This window comes from Nicotiana attenuata, unplaced genomic scaffold (assembly GCF_001879085.1).
Source record: "Nicotiana attenuata strain UT unplaced genomic scaffold, NIATTr2, whole genome shotgun sequence".
NCBI lineage: Eukaryota > Viridiplantae > Streptophyta > Magnoliopsida > Solanales > Solanaceae > Nicotiana > Nicotiana attenuata.
In genome coordinates this window covers 10,283-31,337 of record NW_017674180.1, presented here as the reverse complement: position 1 = coordinate 31,337, position 21,055 = coordinate 10,283, and the positions used below count along the sequence as shown (strand labels likewise).

Here is a 21,055-nt window from a genome sequence, read left to right as displayed (position 1 = left end):
CAAGAAAAACATCAAATTCAGTCCAAAACTAAAGAAGGAAACTAAAGAAGCAAAAGTCTATCCTGCGTGGGCCACGTAGGTCACCCACGCAGTTGGAGAGCTTGGAGGCTGAAAGTTTAAGTTCTGGAAGTGGCCACGCATCCTGCGTGGGCCACGCTACCTGGCCACGCAAGACCCGACGAGGATAATTTTGTCCATCTGTTCAGAAGACTATAAATAGTACTTTTTTGGTCTTTTTTTATAACTTTTGACAAAGAGGAATATTGTGCGAGCGGCTGTGAGTTTTCCTCAGGGTTGACAAGTGACATCACGGTTTCTCAATCTTCTTCTTCTCTATTAGTATCAATGACAGGATTAAAGGATAATTTGATTATTTCTTCTATTGTCATGTCTACCTAAATTCATTAGCTAGGGTTATGAATCTGGAATGGTGTTATGACTATGGGTTATTAATATAGATTTGTCTTTGATTAAATATTGTGTTATCTAATTGCTCCATGCTTTCTTGTATGATTTGGTGGTTGCAAACACTAGATTAACGCCTATCACACTTAGTTCTAACTTGGAAAAGTGGAACCGAGTTTAGGTATAAAGCAATTAGCAAAGAATTTGGTAGATTAAGGAATTAATCTCATCTCAATTGATAGAATCAAACTAGGAATAGGGAGATTCTTACTTGGGCATTAACAATTGTATTGCATAGAGCTCTAAATAGCCTGGAAAGACATTTGTGAGCAAAAACCTCTTAGTGTTGGAAAATACTAAGTTGGTATTATTGATATTGTTGTCATAATACATGTTTGATTGATTGGAATCGAATACATCTACACCCATAGCATAGCATACACGAAGGAGGAGCAACCCTAGTGCTTTTTCTCATTGGTTACTACTTTCTAATTATGTTCACATTCTAAGTGTTTGATTAAACTTCGAAGTTATAACTTTTAGAAGTAATTGCAGAAAATCAATCTTTTATTTGAAGATTACTTTAAGTTCATTGAATTCACGAACTCTTTGATTCTAGCACACACCATACTCCTCGTGGGATCGACCCAACCTTGTTGGGTTTATTATTGCGATTGACCGTAATACTTTCAATTTGAGAGTAGGATTGGACGTGACCCGTCCATGACCCATGGTCTAAGAGTAGTAGACTAGAAAACACAAGCAAAGAAATTACCAACGGCAAAAGTATCCATCTGAGTGACAGAGGCTACTTGTGGAAGTGTCTGCTTAGTTGCTCGATGCTGAAGGAATTCATTATACTCCCCCTTCAAATAAAGAAAATCCATGTTACCTACCGTCCTGGTCTGAGCAATATGAGCATTTCTAGGTGGTCGACCATGCAAAGAGTAACATACCTCACGAGTGTGTCCAAGCTTATTACAATAAGAACACTTAGGTCGAGATCTTCCAAAGCGACCTCCTCCTCGTCTATTCTCCATAGTTTGAGATGCCCGATTTTCCACAGTCTGGGATGCGAGACCTGTGATGTTGTGTGACTGGGTGCTACCGCAAGGACAAGTAATTGAGAGAATAATTCATCAACTATAGGGACAGTCGGACTAGCCAAAATCTGGTTGCATAACGAGTCAAGATCATTAGGAAGTCCAACGAGGGTAAGAACTATGAAACATATTTCGTCGCTGCTCTTGTTGCTTTTCAACACTAGCAGAAACCGGCATCAACTTCTCAAATTCCTCCATGACTGCATGTACTCATCCCAAGTAGGCATATCTAGTTCCTGTTTCTTTAAATTTGTCATCCGTGATATCACATCACAGAAACGAGATATGTCATTAGTGTATAAAGTGCGAGACTTTTCCCAAACTAAGTAACATGTCCGAAATGGACGAAACAAGGACATTAACTTGGAATCAATATATCGCCACAAGATACTACATAACTGAGCATCGATCTTCTCCCAAAGCGCTTTGGTCTTTTTATCTCCCTCATTAGCATTTTTGGTTAAATGATCTTGAACACCTTGACCTTTACACCATAACTCAACAGACGAAGCCCAAGCTAAGTAGTTTGAACTTTCCCCTAAAGGTTCCGAAGTAATCATAACACTTTAACTTCCAGAAGCCGTACTTTTAGAACCATAAACATCAAATCCCAAAGACTATCGTTGGGATGAAGAGAGATCCAGCAAATTATCACCAAATAATGGAAAGAATCAACTATAACTCCTTGAAATAGGCGAAGGACACACAGTAGTTGCCGGAAAATAGAACTTTTGCCGAAAAAATAAAAAGTTTGCTGAAACTATTGACACCTGAGTGGGTAGGCTTGGATTGAAGAGATGAAGCAGAAAAAATCACCGGAATCTGCAAAAACAGTCGCCTAAGTTCCCAAAAAATCGCTGGAAAATAAAAAACTTATCGAATTTTGGTGAAACTTTGATGGGTATGCTCAGGAAAACCTCGCGAACAAGTTGTCCGAAAAAAGTTCTCCGAAATTTGGCGGAAATGACCACATGCGCCGGCACGTGAGTCGGACCTCCACCGGAAAAAACTCTGCTAACAGCGCGTGAGAGCGCGTAGCACACTTTGCGCCGGAGAAATTTTGGGGTTTGGTCGCCGGAGGCTGATCTACCCCGTGGTGGTGTTGGTTTTTAGACCGATGGAAAATAACTTTCTTGTGGACAGCCCTGATTTGCCGGGAAAAAAAGACTAGTTAACTGAATTGTTTTCTTCCCGGAGTCGCTGGAATTTGTGCACAACGATAAATCTCTCACGATTGCTTAGTGAGAAAGCACGGGAGAAAAATATATTATTGATGTGTTTAAACTATAATATAAGGACCCTATTTATAACAATACACAATATATACATTACTCATATTCCATGTGGGACTATACTTATTTACATGAACTAACTCTAACAGTAACAGTGACCATTGTACAGAAGACCAACATGATCGCCAAGAGGAGTCTATATATGAAAGCATTAGATAATATTTCTATTCAAGCAAGAAAAAACAAATTTGACGCATAGTTTCATAACTTTATGCCTTCAACTTGTCAAAGGTCAAAACAGGGCACATATCTTACTAATGAGCCAACTGCAGCATACCCTAACTTTTAAAGCTTGGACCAGAAGAGCTTAAGGACATCAGACATATCAGCTGGTGGAGAGCTTTTATAAGATCATCTTCAAGTTGTTGACATAGAGACTAAGAGGTTATGCTAAAGTTAGCTTCTGACACACATTTGCCCATTATTTTTTATTTTTTGATAAAGTACATTTGCCCTTTATTAAGGAAGACAGATCATTGATGTGATTCTCATTGCCAACAAATGTTTAAACTCAACGAAAAGACAAAGGGGGGCTGGCTTGTGTTGCAAATTGGTCATTGAAAAAGCTTTTGACGATGTAAATTGGATCTACCTACTCAATATGCTGACAGAGATGTGGCTCGGTGAGAAATAGATCAAATGGATAAGTTTATGCATCTCCACTGTCACATTTTCCATCATTATGAATGGAACTCCCAGAAGATTTTCTTTCCTTCTCGCAGGGGGTTGAGACAAGGGGACCTTCTATCCCTTTTCCTATTTGTTCTGGTCATGGAAGGGCTTAGCAAAATGTTATGCAAAACTAGGGATCTTAACTTGGATCAAGGGTTTCTCAGTGAATGCAAGGAATCTTCAAAGAATTGAAGGTATGCACCTTTTCTATGCAAATGACACCTTAATCCGTTGTGGAGCTGAGGAAAACCAATTAAGGAATCTAAGAGTCATTTTGCGGATTTTTGAGGCAGTGTAGCGGCTAAAAATCAACATTGAGAAAAGATTTTACGTATCCTGTGAACGAGATGCAAGATCTTGTGATTAATTTTGGAGGCTAGATAGGGCCTAGGGGAACTTCCAACAACATATTTGGGGACCCGACATAAAGCCAAAGAAATATGGCAAGGAGTCATCACAAAGTTTGAAAGAAATTGGATATATGGAAAAGGCTATATCTCTCACTTGGAGTTAGAGTGGTCCTAATTAACAGTGTACTTGATTCTCTTCCAATCAATCTAATGTATGTTTCTCCAAGACCCTCTAAGGTGAGGAAAACATTGGATAAATCAAAAGAGACTTCTTATGGGAAAGGAACTTCCACTTGATTAAATGGGACAAAGTGTTGCTGGAAAAGAAAGTAGGTGGTCTTGGGATCAAAAATTTGAAGAACTAAAACAACTCATTGTGGTAGAATGGCTATGGAGATATGGAAAAGAAGAAGGTTACCCATGGAGGAATTTGATTAAATGCAAGTATGGGGATCGCAAGGCTTGGTGTACCGACTCTGTGAACTCCCCTCATCGTTTCAGCCTCTAAAAGCATATTCATAGTCTCTGGCTACAATTTAAGGCTAACATTGCAATCAAATTAGGTGATGGAAGGAAGAACTTTATTGCATTGATGAATTGTTAGGTCAATCCCCCCTAAACAGTACTTTCCCTGATCATTATTAGTTGGTTTTGGATACTGGGAAGTCAGTTTATCATTGCTAGCACAATGAAATTGGAGCCTCAACCTTAGAAGGTAATGCTTTAACTGGAGATTCAAAGATTGGCCAAACTATTGCATGACATCGACAAAGTGCTTTAATAACAAGCTGAGTTAAGTGGAAACTGTAGCTCCTAATCACATATTTAGACCTCAAAAGTTTTAAAAAGAAACACACACAAACACACACATAAGAGAGGGGGGGGGGGGGGGGGTAGGACAGAAGCTTGTTCGTGGACATTAAACAAGCCAAGCCAAAAAGCTCAGTTTGCTTAAATTGAGCTCGACAGCAAGCTCAAGTTTGGTTGCTTTAATAGACAAACAAGCTAAAAGTCAAGCTTAATGAGCGCTCACTCTTTAATCACGTGCAAAAATTCATCTATACCCACCTATGAATAGTAACATATAACTCTGATGCATAAATACTTGTTTGCAGCTTCATAACAGCTGTTCAGTAGGAAGCACAGAATGCAGTAAAGTAAACAAACTTGCACAAAGGGCAGTGATTTAGAATGACAAAGTACAGCAAAATTGATCATAAGCCATTATTTTGTTTTTCCTTTTTTTCCCTTGCATCACACACATAGAAGTGTAACTTATTGCAAGTGTCAAATGCCACACCAAAAAAAGTACAGTATCTAAGGGTACCAAGTACGAAGTAAAACCTGCAGAAGAACGACACAATGCTCTGGAAGTCCAATCTTTCTGAAGGGCACTGAAAACCATTTATTCCACACAAATTCATCATCAGGATTCTGCAAGGGCATACGACTTGGAAAAGGTCTAGTAATGTCCCTCGATTCACAAAAATAATGCTTGCCATCAATGTCAAGCTCTGTCACTTCTTGAACATTCTTTAATTCACCTTTACCCAGTGGCTGAGGGTTTTGAAGTGAAATCTTGATCCATTGGCTCTCAGTTACTGTATATACACATCCACCCCCAGGCAAATTTGGAATGCTGGCTGACAACTTTGTCGCAACAAGAAGTAAACCAAAGCTCCCAAGGGCCGTATATCCTAGCACAGCCCTGGCATAGGTTATACTCTTGCACAGCCATTTTGAACCATTCGTCACATAATCTAAGGCTTCACTTTGAGAATTGAAAACATCATATCCTGTCTTTTCATTGTATCGAAGATTTCCAGTTGTGGGATCAACATAGATCACCTGAGTGTCGGTCCTTGAAGACAAACTAACAACAATATATACTTCACTAGATTCCAGTGTAACAACAACAACAGATGTATCCCGCGGATGTCCAGCTGAAGTGAGTAAGAAATAAAATGAGTGAGCAGACCAGAAAAATAGAACACACTATTCAATTAGAAAAAATATGTAAGAGACAAAAGAAGCTATACAGCTGCACATGTTCACTCTTTCTAGCAAGCAAAGGTGAAAAAGTGGATGGTTTTATCGCACTAGCATTGTAGCTCATGAATCATGATAGCTGTATCTATCAAACGGAGCAAAACAAAATGAGACACCCAAAAATTGTTCCTTCAAAAAGCACTAGATAATCAACTTTTCAGAGATCCCAGTGGATTTAACCTCCAAAAGGCACTTTTAAGTAGTAAATGAAGTTAAAAAACCAAGATGCATGGAATTGAATACCCCGGTCAAAAGTTCACATGAACATATTGATTGGTGAAGGAAAAAGACGTGCATGCTCAAATAAAACAACAATTACTACTATGCCTAAATCTCTAAGTAGTTGGTGTCGGCTACCTGAATTCTCTATTGATATCACACTATTTTGGCTGTTTCATTCCACTACTCAATAACTTTGCCTCTTTTAAGGACAAATTAGGGACTTTTGGGAGCTAGGAATTCCCTGTATGCCACTCCTATGCCTACACTATCATACATGCTAGTTTATACATGTATGGATATTCTCCACCAATGGTATCAACAAGGAGCTTCATTGTTTTATGACACAGGATCATAGCTCTGAGGGCGGTTTTTTTTTCCTTTGACAAAGTAATAAAATTTTATTGATGAAGTAATAAAATTTTATTGATGAAGGGTGTGAAACACCTGTGTAGAAGTAGTACACCAAAAAATATAAAGCCTTATGGTTTTCTACAAAAGCCACCCAATCTTCTACACAAATAGGAATCTCATAGATGCATCAAAAAGCGATAAGGGTTAAGAGGCTACTCATCAATCATACATGATTTTCACATAAAATGCACATAACAACACAATTTCCAATAATTACCACAATAAACCTACAGTATAATAGCAATGCAGCTAAATTTTTTTTAGAGCTACCATTTTTAGCGAAGAAGTACCACACAGCAAAATAATCAAAAAAAAGTGTCAAAAATGCCTCTAATCTATTGGATTTAGCTTAAGTTTATCCTCCATACACCTATTGAACCTTAAAAGCCCCTAATGTTAATTTTGGACTAAAACTACCCCTAATATTAACATTTGCCTAACCTTCCATTTTACACCCCCTCTTCTTCTTCCACAGCGCAAAAAAACCCAAACATCCTTAGCTTCCATTTTCCTTCTTCTGCAAATTCACTAGACCTATCCCATTCTTGATTAACAATATGACCCATTTACTTTTCCTGCAAGGTAATGGTTGCATTGGCACTCTTCCAAGCATCAACCTACACTGCCTTGTAAATTTCAGTGTCTCAAACAATCATCTCAATGAGTCCATACTAGGTATTCTGTCAGTATTCCCTGCTAGCTTCATCTCTTTCTGATAATATTTATTGTGGCGGTCCATTGCCACCTTGTATTCATTTTTTCCTTCACCCTCACCTTCATCTTCACCAAAATATGTTCATAAGAAATCCAAAAATCTCTATGCAGCAGCCATTGTTGCAATATCAATTGGCTCAATGCTTGGGCTTCTCATATTGTTGTTGATTCTTTACCTTCGTATACTGGAAAGAGTACTCAGATAGCATCGATTATCGATACATGCCGACGTTGTCAAGGCTCTGCCAGGCGCCAGCTTTAGAATGGAGAAGATTGGCATCCTGCGAGCCTCTACGAGGTGAAGGAAATTAAAGTTACTTACCGGGGATTTGGCTAAGCTATACCAATCCCGGCGCCACCTCTATGACGTAGGAATGTTCCATCACCGGGAATTTCATTGTGATCCACGACGCTCCGCCAATTTTGCAGCTAGGGCTCTCTACGACCTCAAGTTAAGCATGGGCTCCCTTTCCAATAACTTGAAGTTCTGAGTCTAATTGATACGTACTTAGAGACAATTTCTGCCGATCCAGAGTCTAATTTGTGAGCTTCCTGATAACCTAAGGAGTCTTAAAAAGCTTGTTAATCTGGACCTTTCGTTAAAAACTTGTGTTACTCAGTGAGTTCAACTACTGATGTGCATATTGAGTTGTATAACAACTCATTTACTGGTGAGTTTCCGGCGAAAAGAAGTTTAAAGATGACAGCAGCTGTGGTTTTTTGGGTTCCAGTTTGGTCGGTTTAAGAGACTACTCCTCAATCATTCAGGAATTTCACATAAAATTCACATAAGAACACAATTCCCAATATTTACCACAACAACCCAACAGAAAAATAGCAGTGCAGCTAAATGCTTAATAGAGTTACCATTATTAGCAAAGAATATCCAAACAACTAAGCGAGAAAACAGGTACTAGTTTAATATCCAGACTTCAAATCTTACCAGATGAATCCATGCCGTGATAAATAAATAGTTTATGTACTCATGAGCATTACAACTTTGAATCTGACAAGATAAATGGAATGAGAAGTGTTAGAAAATTACCGAAAGAGGAAAAGTAATATTTTGTGTCCTATAGGAAAAATCATCTTTGCTGGATAAAAAGGGAAAGTTCATCTTATTCACCTGAATTCACATTATCATCACTTCATCAACATCCTCAGAAAAAATTGCACCTTTCTGCCACAATTCTGGAAAATATTATTTACTGCTTTCGAATCTGCAAAAGAAGTATCCAGGTCTGACAGTTCTATTCCATACGTTCCCAATCAATGAATGAAATTGAACTACAGAAACAACATCACTTTTTTTTCTCCTAGACACAAACAAAACCAGCATAAATCCTAATCGTAACAAGATCTTTAATTATTCTTTCCACTCAAACAACAAAGAAAGTTCCTTCAAATATACCCTTGAAAACCTTCAAAAAGCTATATTATATGGGGTTGTTACTATGGATCCTCTAAAACGTACCTAAAAACTAAGTCCAAGTTAAGCTTCGTGATAACTCATTACCAAGGTGAAAAATATTATATTTTGGAAAAAGAAAAGTCTCCAAGCTGAATAATTGAAACTTAAGGGGAAAAAAGGAATAATTGAAACTTAATTTCAGTAATTAAGAAAGGACTTCAGAATGGGTGTAATGAAACTAATAATCCATTCATTCCCCAATCAAGCAAAACAAAATTATTCGACAAAACCCTCTAAGATTCAGAATTCGCTGATCACTTTAAGTATAAACAAGTAAAAAGGAAATCAATGTATACGACTCAAATGCCCAAAAGATCAAAACTATTCAAGATTCAAGCCAAGATGCAAATTGGATATGACAATCAAATCAGAACAGATCAGAATATGTGGGAGTTGGGCGATACCAAGTATCAGAATGAAATGTAACTCACCGGAAAAGTCTCCAGAAGAGAGAGAGAGAGAGAGAGAGAGAGAGAGAGAGAGAGAGAGAGAGAGGTGTCAAATTGTGATGCGATGTTTTTTGGGCGAAGAAATATGTATTGGAGTACCATTCTACATCCACATGGTACAATACAACTATTACAAAGTAATATAGATCATAATTTATATCTATGTCTATCAATTATTAATTATTATTATTTTATTATTATTATTAATTATTAATTATAATTAATTTATTAATTAATATATAAAAGGAGAAGCAAATTCATGATATTATGCCAAGTGTGAAAACAAAATATCGACACGTGTCATGTTTTAGGACAAAATTTCAATAAATTTGGAGATTCAAAAAAATAAAAAGGAAAAAAAATACAAATATTAATATATAAAAGGAGAAGAAAATTCATGATATTATGCCAAGTGTGAAAATAAAATATCGACACGTATCATGTTTCCAATAAATTTGGAGATTCAAAAAAATAAAAAGGAAAAAAAATACAAATACAAAATTTAAATAATTAACCAATTCAGTTATTCAACATCATGGGGTCTCACGTCTTTATGTTAAAATATTACACACAAAACACATTTTTTGGCAGTTAATTTACATTATTTATTAAAACCTGGGAATTTAAAAAATAACATAGAAAAGATGTTCGTAAAAATTTTTAAACCTTCGGTAGTTAACTAGAACATGGAATCCCACAATTTTTGCAGTTAATTAAGGGATACGTTTTTTTCTTTCTTTAAGTTTGAAAAAGAAAATTGATTTTAGATTATTATTTATAAAATACATATTTAGATATCACTTTCCCTAAATTCTCTCTGCAAAACCTAAAACTGCCGCTCAACTATCTAACTGTGATGACCTAAAAGGTCATCACTTGCTTATAAATTGAATTATGTGTTCCGAGGCCTTAAAAACCTCTTTTAGCCTCGCCTCGTTTTGCGTGCGCAGTCCGGGCGTGTAGCCGGAAAGCTTAAATGAGAAAATATGTGAAAAATGATAAACTTTGACTATAAAATGAATTAATTTGACTTCGGTCAACGTTTTAGGTAAACGGACCCGAACCCGTGATGTGACGGTCCCGGAGGGTCCGTAGGAAAATATGGGACTTGGTCGTATGCCCGGATCGAATTCCAAGGTCCTAAGCCCGATAAATGAGTTTTTAAAGAAAATTGTTTTCTGAAATTATTTAAAGGATTTGGAAATGAATTTTGATTAGAACATGTTGGTATCGGGCCCGTATTTTGGTTCCAGCACCCGGTACAGGTCTTATATGTGGTTTAAGATAATTTTGTGAAGTTTGGTAAGAAACGGAATCCGTTTGACGTGATTCGTATCTAAATTTCAAAATTTGATGTTTTAAGAAGTTTGAAATAATTCAATGATGTTGAGGTTTAATTCGATGTTAATGATGTTAATTTGGCGATTTGATCGCACGGATAAGTTCATATGGTGTTTTTGAGTTAGTACGTATGTTTGATTTGGAGCCCCCGAGGGCTCGGGTGAGTTTCAGATGTGTTTCGGAAGGTTTTAAACTCTTAAAAAGTTGCAGGTTTTCAGCTGTTGGTATTCTGATATTTCCTTCTTCGCGTTCGCGGGAGGACCCTCGCGAACGCGATGTGTTAATTTCTGCTAAAGGAAATTCCTTCTACGCGAACGCGTGTCACGACCCAAACGGAGGGCCATGACTAGCACCCGGCCATACTTACCGAGTACCAACATACATTTTATCTAACCTTCTTTATTATCTTTTAGGGCTGACGAAATCAATATAAATGGTGGACATGGGTCATGGACAACCAACAATAAAATATGATAGCATGAACATACATAACATGGGATGACTAGACAATCAAGAAACTATATATACGGTACGAGCTACCACACTACCATGAGAGACTATACAACAAAAACCAGCCGACAAGGCCTACCAAACTATACATGAGTCGACACCTGTCTATGAGCCTCTAAAGGAACATAAGTGTTGCAACATAGCCGGAACAGGGCCCCGACATACCCATAATATCTATAACAAAAATGCATACCAAGACCAAGGCAAGTCCGAAGAAGGGATCTCGCCAATCACCGCTGAACTGGACAGCCTACTATGGTGGGGGAGCTGCGCCTGCCTGTCTATCAGGACCTGCAGCACGATATGCAGCGTCCACAAATAAAAGGACGTCAGTACGAATAAAGTACTGAGTATGTAAGGCAGGGAACCATAAGTACGAACAGTAATGTAAGCAGGGATAGAGAATAAACAACCTGTAACATCTGGGTACCTCTAAGGGCTACTGACATGAAATGCGTGATACATATGTATATATACATAAACTTTTAAAACATACGCCTCTGTGGGCATCATCATCATCATATCGTACCCGGCCGTAATAGGCTCGGTAAAAACGTACCCGGCCACGTGGAGCTCGGTAAAACCCAACTGATCAGTGGTTGCACAATAGGTGCCGTACCCGGCCGACTATAGCGCGGCTCGGTAGAGTAAAATAGATACATATATATAATGCATGCTCGACTCATGGACTCACGTTCTAAACCTTTCGGAGTGACGTAAGGTCGGTATCCTCTGTACACGTTATTAGGACTAACTCTTCACCATGAACCTTATAAGAATCAGGAAGTACCAATAACATTGATAACATAAGAATAAGAGAAGCAACATCAACATCAATCGTTCCATAAGAGGGGAAACAATGTAAGTACTGCTAGCTTCTAAGAGTAGAGTATCTTTGGAAGCTCGTTCATTACATTATGTACAATCGGAGTCGTGCAAAAGAAGGAAAGGGATAGCCTCACATACCTTGTATATACTGCCCCAATCTCAAGCTATGCAATTTTCACGACTCCTTAGTCTACAATAAGAGAAACGATACTATAGTTACCATTCAAGCGTCATAACTATTATGTATCGACCACAACCTATTTTACGATGAAACGGACAGCACCTCCCCTATATATATGACTTCACACAATTCCAAACAATCACCAAACAGCCCAAACAACATCAATAATAATCATATTGAGCCTCCCAAAACAGTCCACGCACAACCAAATCACTTCATACATACGACGGCCACCGTAGTCGTGTCAAACGACCCGGAAATGTTACGAAGAACTACCAGCCCACAACCCTACATCTATATGGTGTTTCTCCACACCCTTCCTCCTCCAAAACTCCACAAAACAGTAGTAAAACACGCAGCCCAACAGCAACACAAAACAGTCCACAAAACAGTCCGCTACAAGTGAATAACTCGAACTCACGGCTTCCGATCACCGTCCCGTGAGTTCTTACATGTATAGAACGAATTACCATGAATTCACAGCAGAATAAATGTATGAAAGATAGCAGTAAACTCACCTTACTTGTTGGATAACTCAGCCCTTATCTTGGTTCTTCAAACTCTAGGGTTTACCCCCAATTTGAACTTGAAAGAGAGGGAAAATCAATTAGGGTTTGTGGATAATTTTTGGGAGGAAGTTTGCAGGGGTTTAGGTCTGGTTATTTGTGAAATATAATGAGGGATATATTGCAGAAGATAAGCCTTTTAATGGGCTCTTTGTCTGACCCGAAATTGCCTCTTTTTGGGCTATCATTTAACCAAGTAGGTGACCCACCTACTTGTCACCTAGCAGCTTGTGCAGTCTCGCAAAAATGTCTATATCTCTCTACTCCAATGTCGTATTGATAAAAGGTTTAATGCGTTGGAAACTAGACTCATAGATCTTCAATTTGGTGGGTAGATCACCCCGTAATTCCAAGTATATTGGGAGAAAAGCTTAATAACATTTGACCTAAAGTTTAAGTAAAACTATGAACTTAAGTTGCAACAACTCTTGTCGACTTTTGTTTCATAACTCGTTTGACTTCAAGACTATGATACGGATATTTTATGATTCATATACCTTAAAATACGACCTCTTGAGAGTATTAAGCACCCCTAGGTTTACCCAAAAATACGGCTGACAACATCCTTGATTCGTTTAACTTCTAATACTTGTTAACCACCCTTATACACCTTTGTATCATTTAAGACCAATAGGATTAATCTCTTATCATCTCAAAGATAATCTCTTCATGGATTTACGTCGACGACCTTATGGCATGAACTAACGTATGTGAATATGGGTTGTAACACCCTCCCCCCCTTAGGAACATTCGTCCTCGAATGTAAGGGTTTATGGGGAGTCCAAATCATCGTGGATTCCAACGGAAATTCCCGGTCAATTTTCCCCTATAAAATGGTTACTAGCAAAACTTGCAAGCAGTTAAGCCCAACGTATGGCCTCACAAGGCTACACAAAGCATTATGGACATGTACATTATCTACATATCACCATTTTGTATTAAGGAAGAGTATTCTCAAGTTATTGCTTACCTCATAGAGCCGTTTCACCTTCTAATGTATCCTGCGTTCCACCAGCATCCTTGTTATCTTCATTCTGGAATAGGTAAGGATATTTAGAACTCATCTCCTCTTCCGCTTCCCATGTCATTTCTTCCATATTCTTGTTCCTCCACAATACTTTGACAGAAGCTACATCTTTTGTTCTCAGCTTGCGGACTTGTCGATCTAATATAGCCACTGGCACTTCATCATATGATAGATCCTCTGTAACTTGTACATCTTTGATAGGGACAACTCGAGAAGGGTCTCCAATACATTTCCTCAACATAGATACATGGAATACTGGATGGACAAATTCCAATTCGGATGGCAATTCTAACTCATAAGCAACCTGTCCAATTCGTCGAAGAATTTTGTACGGACCGATATACCGTGGACTCAGCTTACCCTTTTTCCCAAAACGCATAACACCCTTCATCGGCGAGATCCTCAGGAAAACCCAATCACCAACCTCAAACTCCAGATCACGACGTCGGACATCAGAATAAGACTTTTGCCTGCTTTGTGCCGTCCTCAATCGCTCCTGTATCACTTTCACCTTCTCAATGGCTTGGTGAATCAAATCTGGCCCATATAATTCTGTTTCACCGACTTCGAACCATCCAACTGGTGATCTACATCTCCTCCCGTATAGTGCCTCGTATGGGGCCATTTTAATACTGGAATGGTAGCTATTATTGTAGGCAAATTCTATGAGTGGAAGATGGTCATCCCAATTTCCCTTAAAATCTAGAACACATGCTCGTAGCATATCTTCAAGTGTCTGAATGGTACGTTCAGCCTGTCCGTCAGTCTGTGGATGAAATGCAGTGCTGAGATTCACTTGTGTGCCTAAACCCTTCTGAAAAGACCTCCAAAAGTTAGCCGTAAATTGAGCTCCTCGGTCTGATATAATAGATATTGGTACACCATGAAGCCTAACAATCTCCTTGATATACAACTTCGCATAATCTTCAGCCGTGTAAGTTGTCTTAACTGGCAGAAAATGGGCACATTTTGTAAGTCGATCAACTATCACCCAGATGGAGTCAAACTTATGATAAGAGCGAGGTAACCCAATAATGAAGTCCATATTAATCACCTCCCATTTCCAGGTCGGAATCTCTATATTCTGAAGCAATCCACCGGGTTTCTGATGTTCGATCTTTACTTGTTGACAATTAGGACACTGGGCTACAAATTCTGCAATAGACTTCTTCATGTTATCCCACCAATACTGCTCCTTAATGTCATGATACATCTTTGTCGAGCCGGGATGGATGGAATATCGGGATTGATGAATCTCATTCATAATCTTCTCTCGCAACCCTGCCACATTAGGCACACATAATCGGCCCTGGTATCTCAGTGCCCCATCTCCTCCGATCTCAAAAGCCGTAATTTTACACTGCTGAATGCTCTCTCTCAATCGTACTAAGATAGGATCTTCATATTGCCGTGCTTTTACCTCGGCTACCAAAGATGATTCTGATGTATTATGTACAGTAACACCTCCGTCATCAGAGTCTAACAATCTGATTCTCATATTGGCTAGCTGATGAAGCTCTTTAGTCAACCCCCATCTACCTGCCTCAATATGTACTAAGCTTCCCATTGACTTACGGCTGAGAGCGTCTGCCACAACATTGGCTTTACCGGGATGATACAATATCTCGACGTCGTAGTCTTTCAGTAATTCAAGCCACCTACGCTGCCTCAAATTCAACTCTTTCTGCTTGAAGATGTATTGTAAACTCTTGTGATCTGTGTAGATGTCAACATGGACGCCGTATAAGTAGTGCCGCCATATCTTCAAAGCATATATTACTGCAGCCAATTCCAAATCATGGGTTGGATAATTCTTTTCATGCTTCTTCAATTGTCTTGATGCATAAGCAATCACCTTCTCACGTTGCATCAATACGCACCCCAAACCTATACCTGAGGCATCACAATATACCACATAACCTTCTAGTCCTTCAGGAAGAGTGAGCACTGGTGCGGATGTCAATCGATTCTTCAACTCTTGAAAACTTCGTTCACAAGCGTCAGACCACTGGAATTTAGTAGCTTTCTGTGTTAACTTAGTCAATGGTGCCGATATAGAGGAAAACCCTTCAACAAATCGCCTATAATATCCTGCTAGCCCCAGGAAGCTGCGGACTTCTGATGGTGTTGTAGGTCTCGGCCAATTCTTTACTGCATCGATCTTCTGAGTGTCGACACTAATACCCTCGTCAGATATCACATGGCCAAGGAATGCTACTGAGTTCAGCCAGAATTCACATTTGGAGAGCTTAGCATATAACTTACGATCCTGAAGCGTCTGTAATACTATCCGCAAGTGGCCCGCATGTTCAGCCTCCGAACGAGAATACACCAAAATGTCATCAATGAATACGATCACGAACACATCAAGATAGGGCCTGAATACAGTATTCATGAGATCCATAAAAGCTGCTGGGGCATTTGTTAGCCCGAACGACATCACCAAGAACTCAAAGTGCCCATATCTTGTCCGGAAGGCCGTCTTTGGAATATCCTTCTCCTTGACCCTCACCTGATGATACCCTGAACGTAAGTCAATCTTGGAGAAATACTTGGCACCCTGGAGTTGGTCAAACAGGTCGTCAATCCTTGGAAGTGGATACTTGTTCTTTACAGTAAACTTATTCAACTGTCGATAGTCGATACACATCCGTAACGACCCGTCTTTCTTCCGCACGAACAGGACTGGCGCACCCCAAGGTGAAGTGCTAGGCCTAATGAAGCCCTTATCCAGTAAGTCCTTCAACTGCGCCTTCAACTCTTGCAACTCTGCCGGGGCCATTCTGTATGGAGGGATAGAGATCGGTTGAGTGTCAGGCAACACATCAATGCTAAACTCAATCTCCCTCTCAGGAGGAAGGCCTGGGAGTTCATCTGGGAAAACATCTGGAAATTCATTGACCACGGGGATTGATTGTAGAGTAGGCGGCTTCGCCTCCGCATCCCTAACGCGAACGAGATGATAAATGTAACCTTTTGAGATCATCTTCCTTGCCTTAAGATAGGAAATAAACCTACCTTTCGGCGTAGCAATGTTCCCCTTCCATTCAATGACGGGTTCACCAGGAAACTGAAACCTAACCATCTTCGTACGACAGTCAACATTTGCATAGCATGAGGCCAACCAATCCATTCCCATTATCACATCAAAATCAACCATTTCTAACTCAAATAAATTTGCCGAGGTTTGACGACTACAAATCATCACAGTGCAACCTCTATATACCCTTCTAGCAATCACAGAATCTCCTATCGGAGTAGATACCGCAAGGGGTTTACTTATCAATTCAGGTTCAATGCCAAACTTATTAGCCACAAAGGGTGTAACATATGATAATGTAGATCCCGGATCAATCAGCGCGTATACATCATAAGAAAACACAGACAATATACCTGTAACAACATCTGGAGATGACTCGAGATCCTGTCGACCTACTAGAGAATAGGTTCGATTTTGAGCACCACTCGAACTCTGCACTGCACCTCTACCTCTACCTCGACCTGTCGACTGCTGAAAACCCCGTGCTGGAGGTCGAATTGATGAGGAAGAACCAGACACAGATCCAGTCGGCTGAGCCATACCACCAACTCCTCTGTTAGGACAATCCCGTATCATATGGCCAGGTTGTCCGCAAGAATAGCACGCATCAGAACCTCGACGGCACAGTCCAAAGTGGGCCTTACCGCACTGATCACAACGTGGTGTTAGGGGTCTCGTCTGATTAGTATCTCTGTGATATTGCGAGCCTGATGCCCGCGAACTCTGACCTGGACCTGAATAGGTAAATCGATCATATCGAGGCCTCTGGAATTGTGGAGGAGCACTAGCTACAGATGGCGCCGAACTCCTCGAAGACTGGGGCCTGACATTGCCTCTGAAGTCATCAGAATACCCTGCAAATCTCGCCCGCTTATGCTGGCCCCTATCCTGCTCCCTATCTGCCCTTTGCTGGCGCTTACGATCCTCTAGGGTCTGGGCATAAGCCTGAATACGGGAAATATCCATGCCCTCCACCAAGGACGCTGTCGTGCACTCATTTATCAGATGTGGTCCCAACCCGTTCACGAACAGATGCACCCTATCACTCATCTCTGCTACCATATGGGGAGCATACCTTGCTAAAGAATCAAACTGCATACTATACTCTCGCACACTCATATTACCTTGTCTAAGGTTCAAGAACTTATCAGCTCTAGCTCGTCGTATCTCAACTGGCAAGTAGTGACGAAGAAAGGCCTCAGAAAATTCCTTCCACACAGCTGGAGGAGCGTTCGGACCCCTGGATCTCTCCCAACTATCATACCAGAGAACCGCTAAATCCCGTAGCCGATAAGAAGCCAACTCTACTGCCTCTGTATCACTAGTATGCATAACCCGCAGTGTACGATGAACCTGATCAATAAAAGTCTGCGGGTCCTCCTTCGGATCTGATCCGGTAAACACAGGAGGGTCTAAATTAATAAAATCACGAACTCTCGTACTAACTGGTTTATCAGCAGCACCTGTATTCTGCCTCTGAGCCTGAGCAGCTACCAAGCTAGTCAATAACTGCAAAGCACTCCGCATATCCTGGTCTGTAGTGCCAGACGGAGGAACTGGAGGTGCTGGGTTCCTCCTAATATCCTCTGGAGGAGACGGAGTAGATGAGGTATGAGACGGCATCTCACTCTGAGCCTCACTTTGGCCCGCTCTGGCTTGGGGCACCTGACTGGTACCCTCTCCCGCAGCTGTATCAAGCCGTCTACTAATTGTTTGCTTCCTAGTCGAAGGCATCGCTGAAAGAAAACAAGGTGAATATTAAAGATGAACACTTACGACTCAACTCTACGCACGATCTAGATTCAGGAAGAAGGTAACAACCCTAGATGTCATGTAGCCTCCTGATTATAAATGTGGCGCGCTACACATCCATAATCAAGACTCTACTAGACACGGCTCATAGACAATCCCTAGGACAGACTTGCTCTGATACCAAGTTTGTCACGACCCAAACTGGAGGGCCATGACTAGCACCCGGCCATACTTACCGAGTACCAACATACATTTTATCTAACCTTCTTTATTATCTTTTAGGGCTGACGAGATCAATATAAATGGTAGACATGGGTCATGGACAACCAACAATAAAATATGATGGCATGAACATACATAACATGGGATGACTAGACAATCAAGAAACTATATATAAGGTACGAGCTACCACACTACCATGAGAGACTATACAACAAAAACCAGCCGACAAGGCCTACCAAACTATACATGAGTCGACACCTGTCTATGAGCCTCTAAAGGAACATAAGTGTTGCAACATAGCCGGAACAGGGCCCCGACATACCCATAATATCTATAACAAAAATGCATACCAAGACCAAGGCAAGTCCGAAGAAGGGATCTCGCCAATCACCGCTGAACTGGACAGCCTACTATGGTGGGGGAGCTGCGCCTGCCTGTCTATCAGGACCTGCAGCACGACATGCAGCGTCCACAAATAAAAGGACGTCAGTACGAATAAAGTACTGAGTATGTAAGGCAGGGAACCATAAGTACGAACAGTAATGTAAGCAGGCATAGAGAATAAACAACCTGTAACATCTGGGTACCTCTAAGGGCTACTGACATGAAATGCGTGATACATATGTATACATACATAAACTTTTAAAACATACGCCTCTGTGGGCATCATCATCATCATATCGTACCCGGCCGTAATAGGCTCGATAAAAACGTACCCGGCCACGTGGAGCTCGGTAAAACCCAACTGATCAGTGGTTGCACAATAGGTGCCGTACCCGGCCGACTATAGCGCGGCTCGGTAGAGTAAAATAGATACATATATATAATGCATGCTCGACTCGTGGACTCACGTTCTAAACCTTTCGGAGTGACGTAAGGTCGGTATCCTCTGTACACGTTATTAGGACTAACTCTTCACCATGAACCTTATAAGAATCAGGAAGTACCAATAACATTGATAACATAAGAATAAGAGAAGCAACATCAACATCAATCGTTCCATAAGAGGGGAAACAATGTAAGTACTGCTAGCTTCTAAGAGTAGAGTATCTTTGGAAGCTCGTTCATTATATTATGTACAATCGGAGTCGTGCAAAAGAAGGAAAGGGATAGCCTTACATACCTTGTATATACTGCCCCAATCTCAAGCTATGCAATTTTCACGACTCCTTAGTCTACAATAAGAGAAACGATACTATAGTTACCATTCAAGCGTCATAACTATTATGTATCGACCACAACCTATTTTACGATGAAACGGACAGCACCTCCCCTATATATATGACTTCACACAATTCCAAACAATCACCAAACAGCTCAAACAACATCAATAATAATCATATTTAGCCTCCCAAAACAGTCCACGCACAACCAAATCACTTCATACATACGACGGCCACCGTAGTCGTGTCAAACGACCCGGAAATGTTACGAAGAACTACCAGCTCACAACCCTACATCTATATGGTGTTTCTCCACACCCTTCCTCCTCCAAAACTCCATAAAACAGTAGTAAAACACGCAGCCCAATAGCAACACAAAACAGTCCGCTACAAGTGAATAACTCGAACTCACGGCTTCCGATCACCGTCCCGTGAGTTCTTACATGTATAGAACGAATTACCATGAATTCACAGCAGAATAAATGTATGAAAGATAGCAGTAAACTCACCTTACTTGTTGGATAACTCAGCCCTTATCTTGGTTCTTCAAACTCTAGGGTTTACCCCCAATTTGAACTTGAAAGAGAGGGAAAATCAATTAGGGTTTGTGGATAATTTTTGGGAGGAAGTTTGCAGGGGTTTAGGTCTGGTTATTTGTGAAATATAATGAGGGATATATTGCAGAAGATAAGCCTTTTAATGGGCTCTTTGTCTGACCCGAAATTGCCTCTTTTTGGGCTATCATTTAACCAAATAGGTGACCCACCTACTTGTCACCTAGCAGCTTGGCGCAGTCTCGCGAAAACGCAAATATCTCTCTACTCCAATGTCGTATTGATAAAAGGTTTAATGAGTTGGAAACCAGACTCATAGATCTTCAATTTGGTGGGTAGATCACCCCGTAATTCCAAGTATATTGGGAGAAAAGCTTAATAACATTTGACCTAAAGTTTAAGTAAAACTATGAACTTAAGTTGCAACAACTCTTGTCGACTTTTGTTTCATAACTCGTTTGACTTCAAGACTATGATACGAATATTTTATGATTCATATACCTTAAAATACGACCTCTTGAGAGTATTAAGCACCCCTAGGTTCACCCAAAAATACGGCTGACAACATCCTTGATTCGTTTAACTTCTAATACTTGTTAACCACCCTTATACACCTTTGTATCATTTAAGACCAATAGGATTAATCTCTTATCATCTCAAAGATAATCTCTTCATGGATTTACATCGACGACCTTATGGAATGAACTAACGTATGTGAATATGGGTTGTAACA

At 40.1% G+C, this 21,055-nt stretch overlaps 1 protein-coding gene across 2 annotated transcripts in view; it reads right to left on the bottom strand.

Moving 5' to 3' along the window:
• Window positions 1-9,161, bottom strand: part of LOC109218146 (probable phosphoinositide phosphatase SAC9) — a 34,809-nt gene extending 25,648 nt beyond the window's left edge. The window contains exons 1-4 of one of the 2 annotated variants that reach the window (XM_019382480.1): window positions 9,121-9,161; window positions 8,345-8,438; window positions 8,162-8,224; window positions 5,167-5,765 (exon numbers count right to left, since the gene is read on the bottom strand). In XM_019382480.1, the coding sequence (XP_019238025.1) occupies window positions 5,167-5,765; window positions 8,162-8,174 (612 nt within the window). In that variant the 5' untranslated portion in view covers window positions 8,175-8,224; window positions 8,345-8,438; window positions 9,121-9,161. Of the gene's footprint in view, window positions 1-5,166; window positions 5,766-8,161; window positions 8,225-8,344; window positions 9,072-9,120 lie in introns of those variants that run through there. The other variant, XM_019382481.1, reaches the window with a different exon arrangement.
• Between the last annotated feature and the right edge of the window lie 11,894 nt (window positions 9,162-21,055).